Raw genomic sequence first — 26,281 nt, forward strand, 5'->3', positions numbered from 1 at the left:
GAGTATATTTGAAAATTCTGTGTCATGTATTTAAACAAGTACAGCCCTCCTCCATGAATGGCTTATTTTGAGCAATCTAACGTCCTTATAAACGTTTCACAAAAGAATTCGTAGCTATAGTAAACTATTTCAAAAACAATCTATTCAAACGTAGATAAAAGACGAGGATTTGCATCCGCAGTTGAGTGGAGAGCACAACAAAAGGAAAGATCAAAACCAAGAAGGAGGAATGAGAAAAAAGGAAAGGGAATTGGCAAACACCGATATCCAGCTGTGCCACAGTGAATCAAATTTATAAAAAAAATTAATTAAAAAAATAAAAAAGGCAATATGAGCCACAGCCAAATCACCTGCAAGATAAATAGATGGGAATTAATGAAAGGAAAATTAAGGCAGAATCAAAGAGAGGCCACACAGAGCATAAGTGTGTATATATCTATATATAGATCTTCATTTATTTTAATATTTAAACCCACTAAAAGTTGTAAATACAACTTTTGAATGAAAGGCACAGGAAAAATCAGACAATGCTGATATAATACTCAAAAGAAAAAATATATTACAGTACAAAAAGAGGACAGTTAGTTACGCATGAACAAATCCTTCCAAGTTGACCATCCTCCAGACTCGGGGAAACAGAAATACAGCTGACACAACAAAAGAGAAGGGGGTTCAGAAACAAAAATCCATTAGCCAAACTTGTCTTTATTGCTTTTCCAAACTGGCAAAAGGTCACATCAGCTCTCCAGGTCTCAGAGAAGGCCAAAAAATAAACAAACAAAAACAAACAAAAACTGCTGTGCTTTCTCCTTTCCCCACAGGTGGAGTGGCTCACTTTTGATTATTCGCCTGTCTGTTGACTGCTACACAACACTCCACTGGGCATCTGATTCACAACATCAAAACAGTTGACATATAAAACATATGGAGCCAGAGACGGGTTTATTTGATTTTTTTTTTGTTTTCGTTTTTTAAAGAAAGATCTCTCACAATGCATTACCAGCTGATCCTACACTCATTACGCTTTAATTTGTTGGCCCACCAAGTGTAAAATCAACCCAACCTCTAAGTGGTGCCGAGTGTTTAAATATTCAGCAGACATTTCTGGGATTCAAAAAGTGCAGGTCAGAAGCCATTTCTGGAGCAAAGAAGTAATTTGGTTATCTTCATTGCTTTTTGTACCGTTGGCTAGATGGAGCTTACTGAAGTCAACATTAGTGGGAGCATAGCACAGAAGAATTCATTTATAATTACAGATATTTAAAAAAAAAAAAAAAAAAAAAAAAAAAAAAAACAGAATCTGAAAGAAGAGGCCACTACTATTCACTTTTATCAACTTTGGGAAAAAAAGATTTATCCTATCAAGATGCTAACAAAGCAGAGGGGGTTTTGTGACATTTAATATGGCTAATTTATGCCTTAGATCTGCCTAGAGTTTTGGTTCTTAGGAGAGGAGAATCAGTATGCAGGCCTGACAGCTCACATAAGATGTGTGTACACATTAAAGTTTTTCTGGACAGCTCTGGTGGGGAACCAAAAATATAACTCTGTACTGCTTAGAATTCCTAATTTTACAACTAGCCTCTTTGGTATAGGCAAATCTGCATCAAGAGACCCACCAATGTCCAATTTGTATCTTCTTTTTCCTAAAAACAGCTGTCTCAAGCTCACTGGCCCCATTAAAAGGGAAAGATTTGGGGGGGGGGGGGGGGGGGGGTGGACAGTCCAGGATGATTGCATCAATTCTATAACTTTGAGATCAGGTGATTGTTTGGAATAGCAGGGAATTATACTTCTACAGACATCAAGGGTTTTCCTTTCGTCCTGCATGAAAATGAAAACTCCAAACTTTCTGTTTATCCTCTAAACTTGATGCAGCCTGGCCTTTTCTGTTGCCAGACGGCAGATTCATGCTACTTCCACCTTCTCTGCAGCAATGCTACAGAGGGGGGCAAAGCCATGGCACAGCAAAAAAAGGAAGGAAAAAAATAAAAGAAAAACTTAAACTTGGATTCAGTTTTGAAAAGAACAGCAAATTTAAACAAGAGAAATTAGTGTTACGATCAAACACAACAGTTCGGATGGACTGAGGAATGGCAGGAGGATCGACGTGGTCGGGGCTATGTCATGTTGCCGCGGCCACTTGGACGCTCTGGTTTGTGTAAGCCTGTGTCCAGTGAAGGATGCGTTTACCAGAGCCCTTTCTCATCTTCCCATCCCCCAGAGATGGCAGCCCACCCTGGGTGGGGAGAATTTACCTCAATTCCCTCTCCATCCTGGTTCTAACCAGAATTTTATAGCGCCACATTCCTCTTTTACACAGGAGCAAAGTAAGGTAAAAGCTACAGCTTTGAGAAATCAGCTTTGAAGTTTGATTCTTACCCTTCCTGATGCAAGAGCTAACACCTTCCAGCTCCAAAGCATAAAGGAGAACAAATGACATCATGAACAAGAACCAGGATCTCAAGAGTCCAGAGCCAAAAATACAGAATTCAGTCTCTCATTGCGTCAGGCTAACGCCGACTCCATTCATTACCTGGCCATGGCAGAGGAGGAAGCGGCAGCTAGCTGTGTGAGGTATTCGCGCAGGTCCTTTGCTGCCTGAAAGCGGCCGTAACGTTTTTTGGGTTTGGTGCACTCGTCCAACAGAGCCTTGAGTTGTCCATCTTTGGCTATGTGGGCAGGCGGGTCGTGGAGGAGACCTCCAGTGGTGCCCCGCCATGTAGCATACCGTGACAGCAGGTTTTGACATATGGCATAGTAGTTGTGGTCCACAGTGACCCTGGAACAAAGAGAGTCCTTGGAGAAAGACAGACAGGCCTCCCGGTCACACTCCTCAAACCGGCTCTCGTACCACACGTCGTAGTTTTCCGGCTTGTCTGCAAGAGAACAGATACACAGGTAAATGAATCCGCTGCTATGAAAACGTAATAACAGCATTTAGTTAAAACAGATTTAAAAAAAGCATCTAGTGGATCATAAGCTTTGTTTTTCCCCAGGTGAATGTAATGAAGTGAGGCTGGGTTATGTGGGCCTTGCAAACCTTTAAGAAACTCCTGGAGCTATAAAATCAAGAGCATTTTTAATCTTTTAGCATTTACACCTTTATTGAGAGTGATACACAAACATGAAACCTGGAGGGGTTGTTGGGTAAGTCACGCAAAAATGGTTCAATCTTTGCATTCGGGGTATTCTGCTAAAGAGCTCCCTCAGATCTAGGCAGGCAGTTTTAGATGAATTCTTTCCTGGTGTAGTAAGAGCATTTCTCTTTCAGCAAACTGTTTTTTCGAAACTAAAGAGAAAAACTAAACTTGAAACTTTGGTAATTACAGTCAACTGTTCCACCGCATCTGACCGTGAAGAATATTTATTTTTTTTAGTTTGTGCAAATTATTACCCATGAAATCAGCCTCAGCAGAAGCTGACAAGACCAAGGTGCCACTTTTGACACCCCACAGGCCCTAATGCGAAATACTATTTTCAAAGCCCAGAGGCAAACAACTCATCTACAGTTTCATTTGACAGAAATGAACCACTTTCCAGATTTATTGAGCAAATAAAATTCTTTCTCCAGCTCATTTCACATTGCTTTTTTTCCCCCTTTAGAAGATTGTGCTGGGAAAGAAGGGGGCCAAGAAAATAACCTGGAATGACGAGAGAGCTATTGGTTTGTGCATTAAAAGCCAGATCAATAGCATGGTGGGGAGGGGGTGGGGTTTGGACCCAGAGGATGCAAACACATAATCAGTCTATCAGCGATGTAATGCACTTCTCCTCTGGCTCATCAGTACAACTCAATCAAACATCCAACTCTGCCCTGTTAGCAAGGGGCCTCCATGGCCCCCCAAAGAGGAGGGGCACATCAACCTCAATCAGTGTGGGTGATGAAGATGGATATGCCTGCGTATGCATATACCGCAAGCAGGCGCATACATATAAAGACGTACACGCCAAAGCAGCAAGGTGAGGTGAAAGCAATTAATGTTTTGGAGCTGGCCATGCATCACACCTCAGCACTGATTGACAGATGGCATCAGGAGAATGTCCTGTTCTTTTACCCACACACACACACACCTAAAAAGAAGAAGAGAGCAATAGGTTTGTTCTCAAGGACAAAGATGAGCACAGCAAAGAAAGAAGAAGAAAAAAAAATAAAGTACTTTGAGACTCAACTAAAGGCTAAAAAGAACTACGAGGTCTATTTACTTGCACCTCAATGCCTTCAGTTCTCTCCTCCTGCAAGCTCGAGTGTAACAAAGCTAGAAGATTTCCAACACAAACTAAATAATTTCCAATTCAAATGAGTGGAGAGCAGCACATGAGGTAGGCTGCCTAGCCTCACTTGTCTCCTGCATATCTGGTACCTTCCATGTTAAGGAGCTCAGGCTTGACTTGTATACATTCTCCTCACACCTCTGGCTTCACTGGGCTGCACTGAGAGGGGACATTGGGCCTGAAATGCTTGTTAGCGCGGCCTTACTAGTGGCATTCAAGAGTACGAGCCGGTTTTAACAATGTATGCCTGTGTTAGAGTGCATTATTGAATGTAAGAGAATGAGAACGGCGGTGTGTGTGTGCTGCTGCATGTGTGTGTGTGTTTGTGTTAGCCAGCGGGCGTCAGGGAGAAAGAGAGAGTGAGTGAAGTGTGCGTTACATTATACAGCATGTGTTTCCAAAAGCCACTAGGGGTGAAAACATCCTCAAATGCTATAAACTCAATGATGGGGAATGGCTCCTTTCGCACCACTGGACTGTGCAAACACAGCGCACAGCACAACTTCAACATAGCATGCGTTTTATCTCGCCGAAACCCATCACATCAATATGGATGCCCCTAATGAGAGGGTGGAACAGCACACGGCTTTCTGCGTGTTTGATTTGCAAATCAATTGGCCTTAGTTTAGACTGATGAGATTCGCATCACACTCCTTAGCTCGCTTTCAATCTCAGGCTCTAATTGTAGGGATTGAATTCTGTTTGTCGGGCCTTGGGAAGTTACCGTGGCTATTTCCTAGCGCTGTCCAACACATGGCACTGACCTCGTAATACTCATTATCGCTGTCGTCCCTCTTCGTCCTGCTGCGCCCCGGCACTTGGCACGCACACAAAGAGATTCAGGCGCGCAAACATGCAAGAAGAAAATAAACTTGGGGCTTAAACTCTGAATAGCCAGGGTAAGCAGCTTGAGATGTCAACCTCTAAATGTGTCGGCCAGACCAAGGGAGTCTCAACCTGGATTGTGCTTTAGGGCTTGCAAAAAGGACTACTTGTGACAGGGCGGAAAATTGCAGGTTTTGGCACCAAGGCAAATATACACACTTTAGTGTGGTGCATTGACATATCGTATTATCGCGCACCAAATGAGGGAAAAACTCAAGGGGCAAAAACTCCAGGGCATGTTGGAGTACTTTCCCATGTTGTACATCAATTTGCAGTTTTCTGGTGTCAGATCTTGTAATTTGGCAAAATGGCACTTTATCTCAGGATAAATTCATCACAATACTTTCGCCTACAGCTAAAAAAGTGCATGCACACACACACACACACACACACACACACACACGCTCATATCTGTCACAGGGCATAATGGTGGAATCTCAACACCCAGCGACACAACAGTTTATCACTTTAATAGGATTTCTGCAGGAAGGGACAAATCTAAGAGCCTTACTAGGTGGCCTTGCCTCTCTCTGTAGTGGCCCCTAGAAGGGGGACAGAATTGTAGGAAACCGCAGCACTGAGCGTGTGATGTATAACTATCTCTGTCCTTGTTATGAGGTTTATTCTGAGAGGCAAAAAAAAAAAAAAAAAAAAAAAAAAACTAGGGCAGCGGAGATGGCTCGTTATCCGAACGATCTTAGCTTTGATGGGGACGTGCGCGTTAGAGGCAGAAGGGGTGCTGGAGGAGTGTATATTCTTAGAAGAGAGGAGGCTTCGAGCATGCGTGTCCCTTGAGGCCTTTCCTCAAACCTTCATCACTTCCTCATAAGCTACAGTTTGCGGGTATAGTTCTGACATCAAATGCAGTGTTTTCTAGAAAATACAAACTGTGGACAGCGTTTAAAAATGTAAATGTAAATGTAAATAACACCCTGTAAACACCCTGTAAAGATGAGCAGCAGTTCTTTATGAAGTGGTTGTATTTAAAGGCGTCAATGCATACATGTTCACGAACAATGACTTATTGTCATGGAAACTGTAGGGACAGACTGAGGCATTACTCACAGACTTATGGATGTACATGTCTGTGTACACATACACACAAAGTGAATGTGTGGAAATTTATTGGCAGTGCCACTCACTCTGCTTGATGAGCCTTTTGTCGGCCACAAGAACGTTCTCGGCGTCGACAATGATGACCTTTCCGTCACGTGGGCCGACCGCAAAGTTGTCAAAGCTGACATCGAGCAGGTAGAGGGCGAACTCAAAGTCATTGTTGGTAAGCTGCTCGGCAATGTCCATCAGCTGGCGTGCCAAGTCTACCCTCTTCTCCCACGGCGCATTGTAGAAGCTCCACAGATCCTCACCTACGTAGTTGACAGCTACCACGCGCCCACATGCTCCCAGGTACTTGGCGAACGGCCACCCTTCATCTGACGGAAAGCTCTGGGAAGGAGAAACAGATGAGCGTGGAAGACAGTTTATTTAAAAAAAAAGAAAAAAAAAAAAACAGATAAAAGAAGTCAGGCTGTGTAATGTAGTTGGCTGACAGAAAAAAAGAACCCAAAAACAAAACAATAACAGTGGCTCTGAACAGCAAAGGTTAACACATGAATTGGAAGAACCTTCAAATATTCAGAAAATATTTGTTTAACTTGCACACGAATCGGCTTCTTTAACACGGACAGATGAAACAAAAATCCCAAAAAGCAAACACAAAGATTCTGTGTGCAGCCTGAGGTGATGTTTTATACACAATTCTAAGCACAATAGCTGAAAATCTGCCAAGGATCACGTGGGTATAACGGATTAAATTTAATAAAAGCAAAAGCCAGTTTGTGTTAAAGCCCTACAGCTATGAGTTGATGTACGCCGCTATATTCAGTGGTTCCAGAGAACTGATAGGAGATGATTTGTGGTAACAGCAGTTAGCAGGAAAGCCTTATGTGTTGTGATGCAGCTGTGGGGCGATTTAAACTGCTGTGTGATGTCGACTAACTGAGTTAATGCAGCTTGGGCATGCTGACAAGAAATCGCTGTGTATTATAGGTTAAACTGATTAATAATAAGGTAATACCACCAGATGAAGGCGGTACTAGCGCACTAGAGCCTAATCTCTCTTGGATTTATTTGCCTCTGCTGGGGTCAGATATGCATGTGTGACCTATCATCTGCAATTGCCTAATCAAGTGGTCACATTGGTACAGGCAAACACATACACAACTGTGGACAGTTGTACAAACGTACGTGAAACTTAAATGAGATAGGCATGAAGCGGCTGTATCTGGCAAATGTTGCAGGCTGCTGGGGGACTCGAATCTCTAAGTCTCATTACCGCTTCGATCTCCCTCCATGAGCTCTCATGTCTCACACTTTCCCTGCATCCATTTCTTTTCTCTGGGGCCCATTTCTTTGTCGCAGGCTGCCACAATGGTCAGACAAATTAAGAGAAAATAATAGAATGAAAGCCTGTTTTTCTTTTGTTTCGTTTTTTTTCCCCCGCAGACACATGGGTATTGCTGCAAGCGGTACGCCCTCCACCCTATAAACCCGCTGCCATAGGACTCCATCTTTTATAATAAACACCCGTCCATATGCTAGCCTAATGATTGCCTGCATTTCCTAAGTAACAAATCTCTCCTGGGTTGCAGTTTTTGGCAGGCAGCCGCCACATGGACACAGACTGAGAATTGGGAGCACTTGTCTTTCACAGCAGCCTCGGTCGCCCTCCCTTTCTGAAACCCAATCGCACCTGCGATAAGGCAGGGAACACATCGTGACACTGCAGGTAAGGTGTGAACTACTATCAGTGTTGCATCTCACTTTACACTCGAGGTAATTCAATACTTTACCAGCTTTCAATTTCTGTCATGAGGGTAAGAGGTTAAATATGCATGGCTGCCCCAACTCTTTAAACTTTAATGAAATACAAATTATTTAAAGACATACATTTTAACCCCCTCCATCCTCCTCCTCCCGCACACCACGCAGCTGCTATCTCAAAGACAGCAGCTGGACTCCTGCCACATGGAGACTGTGGCACTGGGAGGATGCAAGTGATCTGGAACCCAAAAGGCATTCAGGTGATGACTATGGTGCGATTTGCAGCTTTGCTTGTGTGCCACTGACTATTTTTGGGGTGTTTTATTTTGAACACTCTGCAAACTATGCTGTGCATGATGCAATGAAGTCAAGGCAATTCTAAGCCCAACAAAGTCAAGTAAAGCAGCGATGACTCAATGTGACGAATCCAGGCAGCAGCAAACTTTTTCCAGCCTATCAGTCTGTTAAGTGGCGTAAATCTATACCTTAGGTGTATCTCTTGTTCCCATCAGTTTTAAGAAAGAGCCACAAGCTTGACTGAAGGACAATGATAAGTTGCATGCGGTGTAGGTCGAACCCATTTCCCTGAGGTGACCCGATCAATCGTGGGCCAGACAACAGTCTGTCCATGAAGCACTACTTGCTTCTTGCTGCCTTGTCTGTCTGTGCTCATCATCACTAGACTTGGCAGTGACTCACCCAAACTTCTCCAAAAGCCTGTGCTTCAATAACCTTTGTCTAGACTTTTAGATACAGCAAACTCGACAAGAAGAGAAATTAAAGGAAGTCCATCACATGCTCAGAAATGAATGATAATGGTGGGCTGACTGCACTCCCAAATACTGGCTGGAGGGGAGACAATCCCAGGCTACTGAGATGCCATTAGCCACTGGGCTAAGAGAATTAGGATTAGAGATTTAATAGGCTAAATATCTAAAATGGCTTTCTAATTTCTGAGGGTGGTATATAAAGATTAAGTTGAAGCTTGATCAGTTAGGGGGTATATCCTTCTTAGGCTCGCCTCCCTTTGACCCAAATTCAAGCCTTTATGTTGCTGCAAACCTAAGCGGCTCTCTGTCACAATGACAAAACTTGCCCTGTCCAACATTATGACTAAAACCTCCTTTGCCAAGCATCAACCTCTTCTCTCACGCCTGCAGGGTGGATGGTGAGATGTGGGGTTGCGGGGCCAGCCTGAGAGCCAGAGAGCGGAGAAAAGAAGAGAATACGATGGAGACAGCAAACAGAAGAGACAAACAGAGTGTCTTTCACTTCTACGCTCCAGTAGACAGGAGGAATAAACCAGCAAAGACCTGCCTGCTAAACACATCTCTCTCTTTGTTGTCAGGTTACAGCCCTGAATAGGAGGAAAAAGTAGAGCGACAGCAGATGGGGGGGATGGCTGATGGGAGGGAGGAGAAGGATGAATGCCCTACGGCTACTTTCATATACTGTCAACGGCTGTTATTAGAACGCCTTCATGTCTGTCTGGTCCTCGTTCGTGGTTCTTAACATAGATGTTGCTCGTTCGCGGTGCTAGAAGGCTCGCTGCGCTGCGTCAATTACCTCGGTGCCATTTTTATGAGCTTCCTGTATTTAAATTTTATACACAATAAGTCTGAAAGTGAGAACTACCGAACAGCGTGGGCAGGCACACGAGAGTGGGCACCTGAGCTTTGGATTCAAACTCGCCTATTGCAAGGCTTGATAAATACTCTACGTGTCCCACCAATCATTCTCCCTTAGCGCTCTTTAAACGGTTACTCTGCAGAAGTCATTAACGTCTGCAATGAGGCGTTGAGTGGGGAGGGGGGGATAAATTGGAAAGCCCAGCCTAATATTACATCCACTGCACTATCTCTGAGCAGATCTGGGAGGTACTCTGGTGTGTGTGTGTGTGTGTGTGTGTGTGTGTGTGTGTGTGTGTGTGTGTGTGTGTGTGTGTGTGTGTGTGTGTGTGTGTGTGTGTGTGTGTGTGGTTACTGCAAAGGTAGTGAATTTTACCAGTCGTCACCCAATCATGTTATGCTATTTAAAAATGCTGAGGGTGCAAAACTGCCAATGACACATCCCAGCAACTTTTACTGCTTTTTAAAGTCTTATCACTTCTTGTTCCCTTCACTGGATAAGAACCTTTTATTTCCTGCTTAGCAAAACCTTGAACTTGTAAAACATGGAGCCCAATGCTTTCCCACCCCCCCTTCCTCCCCTGCAAAATTTTTTGCCATGTCACAGAAATAATGAGCTGGGCTCGGGAGACAATGAAAGCAAGGGTGGAAAACAGACTCTTCTCATTAAAGACGACCTCATAGTGACTTCTAGGCCCAAGTCTGACTAATCTAATCTTTAAGGTTGTGCCAATTCGCCACCGTAGCAGTGACTGGGGGGGGGGTTGTTGTGCTTTCCACCCCCTCCCTTGTAATACAGACACACTGGCGTTCTCTCGGGGGTAGATTGGATTGGGCTGAAATGTAACAGGGCCACAGACAAATGGGCAGCCTCTGGAGAAGAGGATGAAACGAATGGAGCGAGAGGCACAGGAACACACACCTGCGTCCTGACATCTGCTGACAAAGGCATGCCCTTCTACAGGGCCACTTGGGGAGGGCGTGGGCGTGCGTGTGAGAGAAAGCGTTCAAAAAGAGGCTCCTTGTTTGGGTGTGCGTGTGAGTGTGTCTACGTGAAACGCCATCCGAGTGCATGTGAATGAGAATACGCAACGTGACCAGGGCTGATAACAACCTCTATTCAAGGGCCGAGTAAACATGAGTGGCTCCCAAGATATTGCCTTGGCTGGCTCGCAGAGAACACTGGACCATCAAACACGCGCACACACACACACACACGTTGGACGCAGAGTTGAGTTTAAAAGGAAGCAGTTGCCTTCATCTTTGCAACCACAGCTACTTTCTGCGTAAAGGAAATTAGTAGTTGCAACCAAAGTGTGCAGCTTGTTAAAGCCCTAAGCCGGGCGTGGCGTAAATTCTCGACATTTTCTGTCTTTAACAAAACCTCGCCTCTTTGGAACAAACAAGCCAGGACAAGACTCGTAAAGAGTCCTGGGATCAAACTGTAAAGTTGATGACACGTGGCGGATAGACACAATCAGTCAGATAAAACGAAAGAGACAGAAAAAAATAACTTTGAACCTCAGTATAACAAAATGAACATTATTCAGTCTGTTTATCAGGGGGGATTAGTGTTAAGAAGGAGCCACATCTGTTTTGCAAGGCTTGAAAGGCAGGAGCTGCCAAGCTGGACCTGGGGAAAAAAGAAAGAAAAAAAAAAAACCTATTGCTTTTCTGTGCAGCTCTCCTGTTGACCTTGTGTGTCTGGAGGATGTTTGGCGAACCCCGTCTGGCATTTTGCTGGCCATTTATGTTTAAAATCCAGTCAGTCTGCAGTGAGAGCTCAGACACCACAGGGGAACCAGCCTCATCCTAGCACACATGGTGCAACTTCTTTTCCGTGTCGCACGTCTCCCGCTGCTGCATTTCCTGCTAACCTAGTTTCCCCTCCCTCTCTCCCTTTGTTCCGCCCCTAAACCTGCGATACAGGGCAATGATCCCACATGTTCCAGACATCGGATCCAGGAAATGCCGAGTCACGGCACCACACTGAGGAGTGCATACATGTCTGCTGGTTGAGACAAGCCAACTGTGTAGATCTCTGAATTTAGAATAAGCCTGACCTCTTTCTTTATCCAGGCGTATGGTTCAAAGGCTGCAAAGTTACAGCGCGTACCACTGGCAGCAGTCTTGGGGAACATCCACATCCACTGGTGTACAACTCCACCATTCAGAACCCTTATAAAAGAGGCTTTGGAAAACATGCTGATCTGGCTGTTCCTTGGACAGATGGCCAAAAAGTGATACCTTTGTGAAGGATAACAAAGACAACTAATCTCTGATTGGGTTTAATGCATCACACAAGTCTTTGTTTCCCCACTCATAAGACTATACTTGCTGTGACCACCCAAGTATAGTTGGAATTTGTTTTTTTTTGTTTTTTATTCTGTCTGAAAAAATGTGATAGGTTTTTCTAGTGCCCTCACTGTTATTTTGCTACTGTCGAGCAGTCCTTGATCTCAATCACTTGTCTCTTGTCTTATTCTGCAGTCAAACAGACTAACCACACTTTCTTGAACTGAGGCCGGTGACTGAGTTAAGGTAAGGGGTTGGGAGTGCGACATGTAGAGCTAGTGCCACTAGCTCTACATGTCGCCAGCTGCAATCAAAAGTGGTGGATTTGAAATCATGGGAGGGCCACTGTCTTGATACCACCAGAAATACCATGCAGTTCTGCAGGAAACACTGAAAACTAGGCCAATATATTACAGGTAGGGTTTGGTAATTTCCTTCTTTATGTTTGAGTACTCCTTTCCCATGGCTTCATCTGACAATGGACGATGTTCATATTACTGGTTTAATATCTTATTATACATGCTATGACAGCCTTTATTTTTCATTTAAAAGTCAATTAATGTCCATCTAGACAAGCGTGTGAACAGCCTTATGAATATCAGAAATCTTTGCATGTATAAAAACTGAAAGGACTGCTTGTGCCAAGTGGGAGATCAAAAAAGACACTCGGCTCATATGAGAAAACAAAACCAAGACATCGAAAGACTATGCACATGATTCAGTGAGGTACTTCAAGTCTTGATAGAAATGGGTTAGCTGGCTCTTTGAGTTCTGCAGGTCTTTGCTCTGCAGAGAGAATGAGAGCAGGATGAGGAATGAGTGCACAGGACGGCACAGCTCGGGGTTGCTAGTACACACTCCGCCGCTTACTGATAGCTGAAACCCTTTGCCGACCTGAACCTGAGCCACTGCACATGGAGTCACCCCATAAATCCCCTCCGCTGGAAGATGAGGAATGTATTAAGTCATAGGCAGCAGTGTTCACTCAGTCTAGGTGGTATTGCCGCCCACACAGTTTGGCCTCAGACCTGAAGGCTGTGGGTTTGAGGCCTACATCAAGGGTTGTATATTTCAGAGCAGGCGCCAATTATCTCAGGGGCAACCATGTAAGCATACTGAGCAGGGAGACTGCTGTCACTGCCCCTGTACTCCAACCTCTCTACAGACCAGAGGATGCATGAAGAGAATTCCCCTCTACAAAGAGCAAATACACATATATATACATATTTATTCATTTATTCGACATGCTAGAGAAAGAGTCAAACATTAAAAGAGGGGCCTGTGAACATTTCCCTTTACATACAGTGAGCAGTTAAAATGCAGAGAGTTTTAGAACTAGCAGGGGTGGAAATGCCAAAACTGTACAGATGCTACAGATATCCCTAACCTCTTATAATTTCTCTGACAGGAACCAAGTGCCTTTTGCTTTAATGCAGTGGGCAGTTTTATTACTGCAAGCAAACTGATGTGCTGAAAGGCATATTCTTGCTCACATTAGGGCCCAGGCTCTCCAGGGGACAGAGGATAGTAAAGAGCTGCTTGTTACGGATCAATATTGGCCATCTTAAGGGGTCCAGGGAGAGCTGTGAATGACTGTCTCCTGCACTGCAGAACTGTATCTTCAGGAGCAGGGCATAAGATAGGCTGGGGTGCACACTGTAACAGTAGGAAGCTTTGATGGGGGTGTTGAGGGACAAATCTAAAAAAGAAGCTAGTGGGTGGGATGGGAGGGGGGTTAGCCACAGGCATTTACCTAACCAAACACAGCTGTCAGGCGTGTGTGTGACTGTGTGTACTTGTGTGTGTGTGCACGTGTGTTTGGAGAGAGGAAGAAAGAGAGAAAGGATTATGGTAACACAAGCAGTCTGGCTCATTCAAACAGAGGAAAACACCACAAGGCTCTGGCTTGTACAACACACACACACACACCCACGTGCACGCACACACACAGTCACACAAACCCTCGGTTCCTCTCCTCCTTCTCTTCTCGCCTTTCCACCAGGGCCTCCATCCAGCGAGGGCAGCCAAAAAGAGGGGAGTCGAGCCCAGATAACTCCCCGTCTTATCCTAACAGGATTCAGTCTGTACACAAAGGCCTATAAGAATAATGAAAGGGGGTTTGGGAGCAGTTGAAGGAGGGTTAAGCGGCGTACACAACCTCCTCTCTTATGTGCTAAGAGCGTCACAATCCCCAAGACCCAAAAACAAAGGTACTAATCACAGACTACCAACTTAAATACTATTTACTGGCCGACCTCAGTCACTGAGCCAGCCTTTGAGACAGAAGGCTCTCACTTAAGCTGCGATAGCGTGCAGCGTGTGATTAAATGAAAAGAAATAAATAAAACTAAAAACAAAACAGGTTTTGATCCTCTTTGTGAAGAGGCACGATGACCCAGAAAACCAGACCATAAGGGTTTTCCTGCACGGAAATTATAAAGGCTTAAATTCTGTCGATACTTTGCCAGAGCAAGCATATGCTGCAAAAAGGAAATTTTTTCCCCCTGCATAAACTGAAATTTTTTTTACAATCCACATAAATCTTTAAAAAAACAGTTTTTCTACTTGTTTTTTTCTTGATATTTGCACGAAACATCACAACAACCTGTCTATAAACTTCAATATTGTCTCCAAAAAAAATTCCTCATTTCATTTCTTTTCAACAGCAAATTGTAAAAATAATTGCTTCTGTACAACAAATAAGGTTACATGGGAAAATTATGTGCATATTAGTCAAAAAAATAAAAGAAATCTCCCCAACAAGACTCTTGGAGCATGTTTTAAAACCACACCACCGTTTTAAATTTACAGTTATAGTCATTTAAACTGAGGGATTTAAATTTATGTTACCAACACAAAAATAAATCGAGGTTGTGCAGGTCGCAGCTGAGGTACCACATTTGCCTCACGTTGTGCCAGGAAAAACCCCAAACACAAACTGTTTATTCTGGCTTAGCTTCCTGAAGTGACGGAACATTGTAATGGATTATGCAGAGCTTCATTAATCAGCAGCATACCAAAGATGCATCCCCCCCTCCATTTTTTTAGAGATTCAAACAAGCTACTGGTGTGTTTGCTCAGAGCTGTGAATGTTTCCTTCCATATTTGCATTAAAATGTTGCTGTCAAAACTGTTAGGAAGAACAGGAGATAAGGTCATCCATGTAATCTCTCCCCCTGATTTAGCATCAGTGTCAGAGTTCTTGGGGAAAAAAAATACAGTGTTACGTGAAAGGAGCGTGTCTCCTTGTCAGGTGGGGCCAGAGCGTCGAACGAGTCGGTGGATCTGCGAAAGGTGGGGAGAGACTGTAATAGAAAAAGAGGCAGAGAGAGCTGAGAGGTGGGGTGTCTGGGAGTGCACAGATTTGAGTTTAGAGGAGATGAGAGCGCCACTGACTGAGTTAACCCCACAGGCCTGTCACATCCTATTCTCAGCTCCACTGAGCAAGACAGGGCTGAGGACCAAAAAGGGTGCGAGTACAGTCACATGCTTCTGGCAAACTCGCTAAGCTTAATGATTTGGAAGCGAGGACTAGGCTAAATTGTACTAATTTAAGGTTGGGCCAGATGTACTCCATCAAACACAACCATCACCTGATGAATCGGTGAGTCATCTAGCCGCAGGAGAGACGGCAAGGATGGCAAGTAAGATTCGAGCCATGGAAATGAGAAAATGAATTACTCGCTTCTCATGCAAACCGAGTTATTGTTGAATAAGAGGTAAAAATTAAACAGCATCATGTAATTCCGCCGCTTGGCAAAGAGACAACCCCTTGAACAAGCAGATTTATCAAAGTAAAAGAGAAACCTTTCCAGGGTAACTTAAACTGCACCGCTAAGAGGAAATGAGGGGAAAACGGATGAAACTGGATAAGACGACTCTCATTGCACAAGGATTTTTCCTTGTTTGGCTGTCGTCATTTTTGTCTTCCAAAAATATTTATTCCCCAAAGCCAAATTGTCTTCCACGTGACAGAAAAGTGGGGGTGGTGTGTGTGCGTGCAGCACACAAGTGTGCACTCATAGACACCGAGAACACAGAAAACACATTGTTGGCCAGACCCAAAACAACACAGCAGATTGTTTCCCACTGACAAAGAAGGTCTGGTTTCTCATAGTGAATCAGGGCCGATTTACTGCCTGTGGCTTCAAAAGACTGGAAACAGAAGCCTTTCTAAGAGAGAGTGCAGCTCGCTGAGCAGACAGCAGAAATGTTATTCGCATTATTCAACTGTATAAAGCCATAGGAGAGAGAAAGGGAAAAAAAAAAGATCCCTATACAACAACACTGCTAGCTGATGACAAAAGGAAATTATTTACGCTAAATATAGCAAAGTTGAATTATAAAATGAGTGAGAGTTTCCTTTATTCAACCTACTGGAGAGGTGTTTAACTACAACCAGGCAAAATAAAGCGTCACTCATGACCTGACAGTGATAAATAGTTGAAAAAAGGCCCGGGTTAGATTAAATAACGAGTCATAAAACTCGGCCCACATTCCTCTATATCTTCTGTTAAAGCCTGTCCCCACACAGCAGCTCAAACCTCTAGCAAAAAATAAAGGGAAAAAAAAAAAAAAAAAAAAAATAGGTAGACCAAGGTGTTGTAGTACAGCACGTCTTCTGTTCAATCTCTATAGACGCTATTAATTCTTTATGGTCTGCTGCTGCCCAACCTTGTGCATAGGGCCCTTTCAGTCTCACAGCAAATTTTCTCATCTTTTGAGGTTAGTGATGCTGACGAACAGTCAAAGTACTCAGGATCTGCGAGTCTCTGAGAGGTCTCGCACATTTCTTTGTGCGTTATCTATCCCGGCAGTCTGCGCGCGCCATCGGCTATCCTGCGGCCTTGAGCGAGCAGAGACCCAACGGTTTCTTCTTTTACCCACAGGTCACAAGTTCAGGCTGAGATCAACAATTCATGAGTCCTTGTAAACATGTAAAGTCTCCACGGAGCGGGAAGTGGAAGGAGTTGTGGACAATGTGAGTGCATGATGTGTTTGTGCGTGATGTCTTAAACTATGTGTCCAAGATAAGACTAAGGCCGTGGTGGTGGTGGTGGGAGGGGTGATTCCCTATGCCTCTGAACTGAAATATAACTGAAGTGATGGAATTGTCTGCACACGTGTGATGAAAAAGTAGGGGAGGAAGCCATAGAAAGAAAAAAAAAATAAATAAAAAGGGATGTTGTGAGAATAGGGGAGAAAGGAAGCGAGGGGGAGGGTTGAGTGACCGCACAAAGCTAATCAGATTTTATAGATTGACCAGACTAAAAAGCTGATCCCGCCTTTTGTCCTCTGAAATGCCTGGAGGTGTCCAGTAACACATGTGGGGGACAGTGAGGCGCGGGGGGGGGGGGGGGGGACTAGTGGTGGAGGTCAAAACAAGTTATTGAATGTCTACACGGGCCAAGACCATTGTTGTTCTGTCCCCTCGTGAGACCCTCGATGCCAAACAGAAATTGAAATTGATTGGCCGCCTGTTAATCAGCGGGTGAAAAGGATGCGGATGCAGAGGAATACGCCTGCTTTGACATCAGGATGACTGAATAAAGGTGGGTCAGGATTTTTCTCCTGACCTCGTGTCAAAGCTAGACGTTAAACTTTTTTTTTTTTTTTTTTTTTTTAAAGCATCCTTTTCATTTCAGCAAGATGAACCGTTTGTTTGGTTAGAATGCGTCAAAATCAAGAATGTTCTAATCTTCCCTGTACCGGACAACGAAGCGTCCTGTTGCATTTTCATCAAAACTAAACAGTACATATCCCAAAATCTTCTTTTAAAAAAAGAATTCATAGATAAAGTAAAACAAATTTCTTAAAACTGTTTTTTCTTATAGCAACACTGAAATTCACACAGAAAAACAAGTTAAAAAATATTTCGCAGGACGAATTAAGGATCAAGAATACTGGCACTGATACAGTTTAGCAGCCCTGCAGAGACTGCTCCGTTCCAGTCACACACAAATGATGACAATCCAGTGGACATAGACTTATATTAAAATTAAAAGCAACTTGGACCATTTACAGATGCATCCTTGAATAATTTAAAACTGCCCTACATATGGTGTTAAATATGCAGCACTGCCGCCAGCCAAAAATCGCCTTTTTCCCCTCTCAGAGCCCACAGCTCTTAAACCCTTCTCCATTCTAAGCAGAAGAATATTCTTGCTCCAAATAGCCGGCATGCAGCCTTGAAGTAGCCCTGAGTTTAGGGAGGACTTGATAGCCTGTCTCAGATCTAGGCAAGAGGAAGGAAAGGGATTCCCGCCCTGTAATTTAGTGGGGGCTTTGTGGGCCAACACACTGTTGCACTGATTTTCTGAATCTCCGGGAGTAATCCAGGAGCCGCGTTTTATCATCTGCTCTGAAACCAGCTGCCGCCACGGATCATCTGACAAAGACCTCTTTGTCAGATGATCTGTGCATCTTTATCCAGATGCAACATTTTCCTCGAAGAGTGTATTTGCCGAGCATGATTTAAAACCAAAACAAAAAACAACAACCCTATCAGCTCTAAGACTGCTTTATACCCTGTAAACACGCAGATTTTAAGAAGTTCAAATGTAGACACAGTACCTGCAATACGAGTGGTTCCGGGTTAAATGCCAGCGTCATGAGCAGCTGCATTCTTTCCGTGTCCTTGAGGTTCTTTAGCAGGAAGCTGCCAGAGTCCTTGGTTTCGGCGTACCTGCGGACCACACGGTCCAGCAGTCTCTGAGAGGGGCAGTGCACCAAGTCTGACCAGCCCTCTACCACATCTGGAGTAAGCAGTCGAACATCGCCGTTGATCCGGGCAAATTCAGTCTTGTACATTGCCTGGATGAGGTCACATCGCGGCCTGCCTGTGGCCCTCTTGCAGATTTTCTGGTCTATCTCGGCCAACTCCTGGTTGGAGCCGAGCCGTTTAAGCACCACGCGACGAGTGCCCTCCCTGGGCTCTCCGTACTGCGCGAAGTAAACATTCTTGACATTGAAAACGTCTAGAAACCGCAGGCGACCCCAGGTCTCAAAGGAAACCTGGCCGTTCATGAACTTGCGGCACCAGCTGGTCCCAAAGCAGGCGGGACACTTGTTGAGATTGATGAATCGTCTGTCCGTGAGCTCATTCTTCTGGAAGGACGCGAACAGGTTGTGGGTGTTCATCAACAAGATGACAAACAATCCCACCACCAACAGGAGCTTTAGACAGCGGTACAGGCGGCCAAGTTTGAGAGGCAGGAAGCGCAGCATGATGTGGATGGGTCAGGAGTGGGGTGTTGAGGGACAGGGGAAGAGGAGGAGGAGGAGAGGTATTGAGATGATCGTCAGGGAGCTAACCTCAATGCCTCTCCGTCATGGTGCAAAGGGGAACCTTCTAAAGCGGCAGACAGGGGCGAGGTTGGCACAGCTGCACTGTGCCAGACTTTGGCAGTGGCCAGTGCGTCATGTTCTCTCTGCAGTTTGTATGTAAACTTGGGCGAGCAGTTCTGAAATCAAACAGACAAAGAGACGGAAAAAAATCATTACATGAGGGAAAATATAAAAGCTACACCTTATAATACCAAAAATCCAGTGCCTTGCCTTAAGTAACAGTGGAAAAAGGTTGATTTAATTTCCTTCTCACCCTAAATGCTTACATGTGATCCCACCTTGTAAAACAAAATGCAGCTTCTCTGGAATATGAAATAGTCGCACAAATTTGAATTGCTTGGGTCATTTGAGAGATTTCATTACTTTTTGAGCAGAAATGAGATGGCCCACAGCCAATGCAATAAACCTGCCTGTGCCTGTTTGAGTGCGTTCTCTTTGGGAAATCATTTCTTGTATACTCAAAGTATAAGAAAAATAAATAAAAAGGGAAAATAAAGTGTCAGTGATCAAATTAAGGGGAAATGTAAAACATCGTCCGCAAGTATTAAAATAAAATGTCCTGCATTCAGAGGAAGAGTCCCTCAGTGGGCCCTCCCTCTGCACCAATAAAAATATCCATCACTTTTTCTAAGATGTACTGCAGAATAACTTGCCATCTGAATACCTCAACGGTTACTTCTAAGCTCAGGAATCTTGATTTTGTTTCTCTTGCTTCAGATGGAGGAATCTCGGTTTGCATTGTGATGAGAGTCACACCGTGCAAAGTTTAACCTTTGATCAGAGCTGCCCTGCTTCGTTTTAATCACGCTTTGATGCGGTTTCTTTGAAAATGGCTGCTGTCGCTAAAATAACGTTTCTGGTCGAGAGGGGGAAAAATGAATCTGAATATTTCTACTGAGATTATTAATTTTAGCCAAGAAGGGGGATGGCAAGCCCTATCTGAAGAAGAAAAAAAAAATCTGGGATCACAGTGAGAGAACAAAGCACTTAGAAAAACCCCACAAGCCCCACTAAAATCTGTCCACGATGAAACCATGTTAGACCCCCCCACCCCAATCCAGCTTTTAGGCAGTAAGTATTTTAAGTCGCTTTAAGAAATACAATGACTCAGACCATGCAAATTAGCCATCCTCAATTAGAGCTCATTAGGGCATGCCTATTAGGACAGCTGACTTGAGAGGGCATGGCTAACGAGCAGGCACAGTAGTGTGATTAGTTTGTGTGTCGATGGGTTCCCTTGCTTTTAGATCGAAGAGGCGGAGATTCAGGTAGGACATGCGGGTTAAAAGCAACAGAGAAAGCGGCGGCTGTGAGAAACGTGGGCCTGCAGCACGCCAAATAAGAGCCGAATGGAGAAGCTTTTACCCCACACCTCTGTCTGGAAATACTTCGAGCTGATCAGGCCAAGTTGCCTAATGTAAAAATAGACCATATCCAAATAGGGAACTACAGAGTGCCACACTGCATGTTTTTAAAAGGCAAAGAAAAATGTTATTCGAGCATTTTTTCCCCCCCATTCTCGCCACACCACGCACAATGTGACTCAACACAGCAATAAGGATATGATTTTTTTTCTGACATAAATAAAGAGTGAGATAATGAGTTACTGAGAAACTTTACACCTGCATTTTCTACATGGGTAAAAACCTTTCAATCAAGCTTAAAATGCAATGATTTTAAGTCCTATGGCGGCATTTTTTTTTTAAAAATTCATCTATTACAACACATTACAGTGAAAGTTGGAGATGCACTGATTTATCCGACAATATCGACCACTTTCACTGTGTGTCTTATTCAGCTTTTCATTAACTCGTATTATTGAACCTGGACTCTTGTGAAATAAAAAGCAGGAAAGCCGTCATTGCCTGGCACAAAAGGGATAATGTATAGCTACAGAGACACACAATGACAAAACATCTGTATCTGGAGTGGCCTTTGGCTAAATTGTTATTTTAAACATTAGACTTACCATTGGCCTCAAATTAACAAATGGTGCATCCTTAATGATGGCAATATTTGGCTAGAATCATCTAGAGAGCACTTCGTAAATATATTGCAAGAGCTACTGATTCTCACATTATCTCATCTCAAGATAACTCAGAAGCGGGGAGAGAAAAAAAAAAAAAAAAAAAAAAGCAGAACAGAAACTGTTTTTTTTTTCCCCTCCAATTTATTTCTAGACAGCATTTGAAATTAGCTCTCTGAATAGGGGGGGGGATAAATACATAAGTAAAGTAGGCCCACACTAGGCTGTCTTAAACAAAAGGATTCAAAAGGATGCATGTCTGTGCCTTTTACTACAGGGAGTGAGAGAAAGCTGATTGCTTGAGGGGAAAACTGAATTTCCCGTTGTTATAAAATCTCGATTCAAGTGCCATTTAGCATCTGACACAGGCAGCCATGACACTGACGTGACTGCAAGATCTTGGGAGCAGATATGAAATTTATCTAGGATGAGCTAAGGGCTCAGAGAGGACGAACCATAACCTCAGCGAGGCCAAGAAGTGTTTCACCTCTTCATCCGTGAGAGAAAGAAACAGAGAGCCGGGGCAAGCTTAAACAAACCCTGAACAAGACCTGGACAGCGCCGAGTAATGAGAAGCACAAGCTGGCAGCCGGCATGAAGAGAATACATCGCTTCGTATTCCTTGCCAGAAAAAGCGTTAGACCACAATTACATAAGGAGCATTACCTGCATTATGTTAGTAATCACACAATGCGAAAGGATCATTTTCTTCCTCTTAATGAAAGACAACTTTAACACTCAAATTATTGTCAATGAAACACACAAATCGGCCATCTATGGGTTTATAGCGTGCCACGATTAGCATGGCGCATGAGCGGGTGCAGTTTGAAATGCTACTGGAGTTGAGGTTTTTTTATAACCTGCTGCTGCTGCTGCTACAAGCACAGTAATAGTGGGAATAAGATGAAAACATTCAGCTTTATTGGGAGAATGACATGGCAATTTAAGACGGGGATCTCTTTCCCTGGTAATTACCCCACTAGACTGCTTCCTCGTGAATTTTACACCTGCAAAACCATTTATTTAACTCCCCTCACTGACTATTGCGGTATGATGGGAGTTATTTAAGAGAACGTGGTGAGAGAGAAAGGCAGACTGCATAGGGCTCCATGGCAAGGTTGCCTACTCAGGTTCTTGCTGAGGGCAAAGTTCACTTAAAGTTCTAAATTAAAGCCAGATGTTTTTATTGAAGGGCATTGAAATTTAAAGCAGTGTTTTCTTTGGGGCAAACCTCACTGTGCCCACAGAAAACAGTTTAAAATTACCCCCCCCCCCCCCCCTTTTCCTACCAGACAACCGTCACAGTGCCTCTTCAAAAGATGGGAGGGATGTAGAATACCAAGAGGAGGGGAAAAAACTCTGTTTAGAATAAGCACCAAATTACTTCTCATGATACAGGGCCGCTGCCAAAAGTGGGCTAAGAAAGTTTTTCAGCGTACTCAGTCTACAAAGTATAGCGGTGAGCGCTTCGAAAGAGAAGCAAAGAAAAGAGGGCAAATCAAAGGATGCCTGACTCCTCATGCATGGAAGATGAGTCCCGCATTCAAAATGTTCCAAGTTTGGCAGATGTTAAGAGCCGCAAAATGGCTCATTACTGGGACTGAAAAGGCACAAGATGAAGCAATAGGCCCCATGTTGGCTTAAAACAGAATGACAAAGGTTGAGACAGAGGAAGATGACATGGTAATATTCTAATATTTCAACTTTTATTAAACTTAGATTTTAAAAGAAAAACTCAGATAAAGAGGAGGGGATTGAAAAGGAAATTTCTTTCTTGAATAATCTTTCCTAAAGCTCATTGTGTAAGAACCAGCTTCAGATAATGGTGTGCAAGGGCAAGGCTACTCTCCAGCTAACCCTTTTCTTGACTGCACCTGAGGCTAAACTTCATTATGATATAATGAAGTCAAGCCACACAAGAACATGCTTGATTAATTCCAATGGAAATGCAAAAGAGAGTGCATGGTGGGAAGTGGGGAAAAGGACTGAAATACAATGGAGAAGTTGGTAAAATAGAGAGAGAGAAAAAAAAAAAAGATAACTGATGTATAACTAGCGGCCAGCAAGAAAAGAAAAGCTTTGAGTTATTGCTCTTGTGATTGAAATGACTGGAAATAGATCACTTGAATACAGAGCAGCACTTCTCCATCTCTGAATGGATGCACACAAACACACACGCGAGAGCAGCTACCTGCAGGACCGCTGGCATTACCCCCGAATCCTCAAAGCTGGAGGGGGGAAAAAAAAGTAACCTCTGCCCCTCACCACCACCGCTGCCGCCACCACCGCCACCTCACTTGCTTTGCAATGTGTGGTTCTAGCTGGAGAGAGGAACTACTGTTGCCAGGATTATCGACCGTGGGAGTCAATAATGTTTGATCACAAAAACATTCAGCCGCAGCCGGGTTGCCTCAGTACAGCAAACACATAGACAGTGATGGATAGATACAAATGACAGTAACATTCGCACGCCTAATGGAAAATTGAGTCCTCGGATTATAAGTACCAATTAGCAGCATCCCCACAATGAACATTAGTCCATTCATCTCTGGCCCAAACCAAACACGAGAGGGGTTTTAATGAGAATATCAATAGTATCTGCTTTGCGCCAAAATGACGCAGTTGTTAAGAACACACTGCGAAGACCTACTCTGGATTCCCCAACTGAAAACAGCTTCTCCCTTTTCTGTTTAATTTAAACAGCTGCACGGTTGCACAACCCACGATCTCTCTGGAAAAGTTTGGGGAGTTGGCATGAATCTGAATCCCATGTTAATGCTACTGCAAGGCAAACATGTCAGCCGAGTGAAATGATTAAAACAAGCTGTCAAAGCGAGCTGCAGTTTAAACAATCGGGAAATGCATTTGGATGGGGAGGAAATGAAATCGATTACCTTAAAGACATTCGTTCTCCCACCTTTGTCTGTTTCTCCGTCTGCTCTACAAGTTACTTTATCTGAGACTGATTTGGCATGTCTGGAGGTCAAAAACAAAAATATACTGCTGCTGTGGGAGCTTTTAGGCTGCAATTATGAGACGTTCCCCTGCCGAGCACTCAGAAACATTCAAATCAACCACCAGCAGAACGCCTTAAGTGTATCAGGCTATTTTCATAGTTCCCTCGTCAACTAACCTAGCAGAAAGCCTCCGCAATTAGTCTCCCGATATAGAAAAATTAATTTTAAGCAGCCCGTCCTATTCATTAGACTGTAAAGAGAAATTCCATAGGACTTATTATGAGCTTTGTGTGGAACCAAACACTAAAACTCTTGTGCTAATCTTTTTTTTTTTTCCTTTGAAGGAATCAAGGGCAGCAGTTTTCAAAGAAAGTGCAATTATTACTATGCCACAGAAATCTCATGGTCAGATCTATTCATTCGTTTTTTAAATCCTCTCAAAGTTAAGCTTATATTTTAGGTGCTTTTAGGCTTGATGGAGAAAAAGAAACAGGCTCAACCTGTTGTGTTTTTGCCAAAAGGAAGGCGAATCCAAAGCAAACCTGTTGAGATGAAGTGTTTTAAATAGCTTGAAACTACAGTGGGAAATTAAGGGGTGAGAATCGGGGGGGAGCAATGTTTTGTTAAATAAATACTAAAACGTTAATAGCGCCTCCGGCAAACATGATACCTCCTGGACACCAGCGTTGTTGCTGTAATTTAGTATGATCTGCATACAAATAGAGTTCAGGGGCAGCACATTGTCTTCACTCTGCAGTGTATCCATTCTCATCCATTTTCCCCCCATTATGCTTTTCCCCCCTTTTTTGATTCAACATCAAATTGTGCATAGGAGTCTTGCTATAGTCTCTAATGCAAGGCAAATAACGAAAAGATTAAAAACAGCGTGTAATTAGAGGGAAACATACTAACCACCTATGCTTAGACTGTTCCGCTGCAACTAAAATGACACCACCAGCAGTAATAGCGGTAATAATATGCTTCTTGTCACCGCACAGTGGATGTGGGCATCTGATAAGAGTTTGTTTTTAAAAAGCGATGAGGTTTGTTGTCCTTTTTTGCTTTAATTATCTTTGCTTGATCTAAGGTCACACGACGGACACTCGAACTGTTATGCATCCTCTTACTGATATAAAAAAAAAAATCAAAACATTGAGTTTTTATTGCTTTTATGGATTTTTTTTTCTTTATCGAACTGCTCAAAAATAGACGTGTGAGCGACTTCTGCAATGCACAATTTACCTCCTCTCGCTTTAAATAAAAAACAAAACAAAAAAGAAAAAGAGTTCAAAGGCAGCACGGACTGCAAAGAGAAGAAACAACTGTGAAACAAACCTGTGACTTTTCCCCCCTCTCCGGCTTTGTAGTAGTGAAATGGTTAGCGCTCAGCTGATATCATTCTTCAAAGTTGCGGCTACTTACGAGGCGGACGAGAGGGGACTTTAAAACACCGGCGATTGTATCTCAGCCGAAAGCTGCTTCTTCAAAGCTCGACGAAGATCTCTATCAAGCACACTCAAACGGGCTTCCCATTTCTAGCTCTTAGGTATCTAGCCAGCTAGCCTGCTAGCCGCTGAAATAAACAGTTGAGCTGTCGAGTCCTTAACTCTTCGTTTACCGGATGTTTCCGACTGGACGACGGACTCCTCTTTACAAAGGACAACAGCGTCCGTGCGGTGAATTAACGTCCATATCTGTCCGCGTGTTGCGAGTCCCGTCCGCGGTCACGGTATTGCCTCTTTTCTTGTTCTCTCAGGCAGCTGCTCACTCCTCTCCAACACCACAATGGGTTCTGTTTCGACTCTTTTCAACACCAGCCTCTTTACTCTTTACGACAACCGTTCTCTGTTTACGGGCACGGTTGCTAAGCGATTATTCTAATATTGTCTTGTCTGGAATGCCGCCCCCAGTGCAAACTTTACCAGAATTTCTATTTTTTTTCCTTTCATGTCGCTCCAATTAGGCTAACACCAGCCTTTTAAAGAATTTGTAACATTACCTGAAATTAATGTTCATTTTAGATTGTTGTACCGTTTAGTTTAATG

The 26,281-nt window shown here is 43.6% G+C and overlaps 1 protein-coding gene across 3 annotated transcripts; it reads right to left on the reverse strand.

Moving 5' to 3' along the window:
* Positions 1-421: 421 nt before the first annotated feature.
* On the reverse strand, positions 422-26,054 carry dipk2ab (divergent protein kinase domain 2Ab). 3 transcript variants are annotated; one of them, XM_080306030.1, is made up of 4 exons: positions 25,855-26,054; positions 18,480-19,369; positions 6,303-6,606; positions 422-2,879 (listed from the first exon to the last, which is right to left on the reverse strand). In XM_080306030.1, exons 2-4 carry the CDS (start codon positions 19,131-19,133, stop codon positions 2,533-2,535), a joined length of 1,305 nt encoding a protein of 434 aa, XP_080162156.1. In that variant the 5' UTR covers positions 19,134-19,369; positions 25,855-26,054; the 3' UTR covers positions 422-2,532. The 3 variants fall into 3 exon arrangements, with proteins under 3 accessions (XP_080162156.1, XP_080162154.1, XP_026035519.1); XM_080306028.1 differs by having other exon boundaries at positions 25,659-26,054; XM_026179734.2 differs by having other exon boundaries at positions 25,572-26,054.
* Between the last annotated feature and the right edge of the window lie 227 nt (positions 26,055-26,281).

This window comes from Astatotilapia calliptera, chromosome 9, assembly GCF_964374335.1.
Source record: "Astatotilapia calliptera chromosome 9, fAstCal68.1, whole genome shotgun sequence".
Classification (NCBI taxonomy): Eukaryota; Metazoa; Chordata; class Actinopteri; order Cichliformes; family Cichlidae; genus Astatotilapia; species Astatotilapia calliptera.

What these genes read in the sequence shown, in the direction of transcription:
- dipk2ab (XM_080306030.1), bottom strand. Translation starts at nt 19,133, where the DNA reads ATGCTGCGCTTCCTGCCTCTCAAACTTGGCCGCCTGTACCGCTGTCTA. An exon ending in CGGAACCACTCGTATTGCAG is followed by an intron (nt 6,607 to 18,479) that starts GTACTGTGTCTA and finishes TCTCCTTCCCAG; the next exon opens with AGCTTTCCGTCAGATGAAGG. An exon ending in CAAAAGGCTCATCAAGCAGA is followed by an intron (nt 2,880 to 6,302) that starts GTGAGTGGCACT and finishes GTTCTCTTGCAG; the next exon opens with ACAAGCCGGAAAACTACGAC.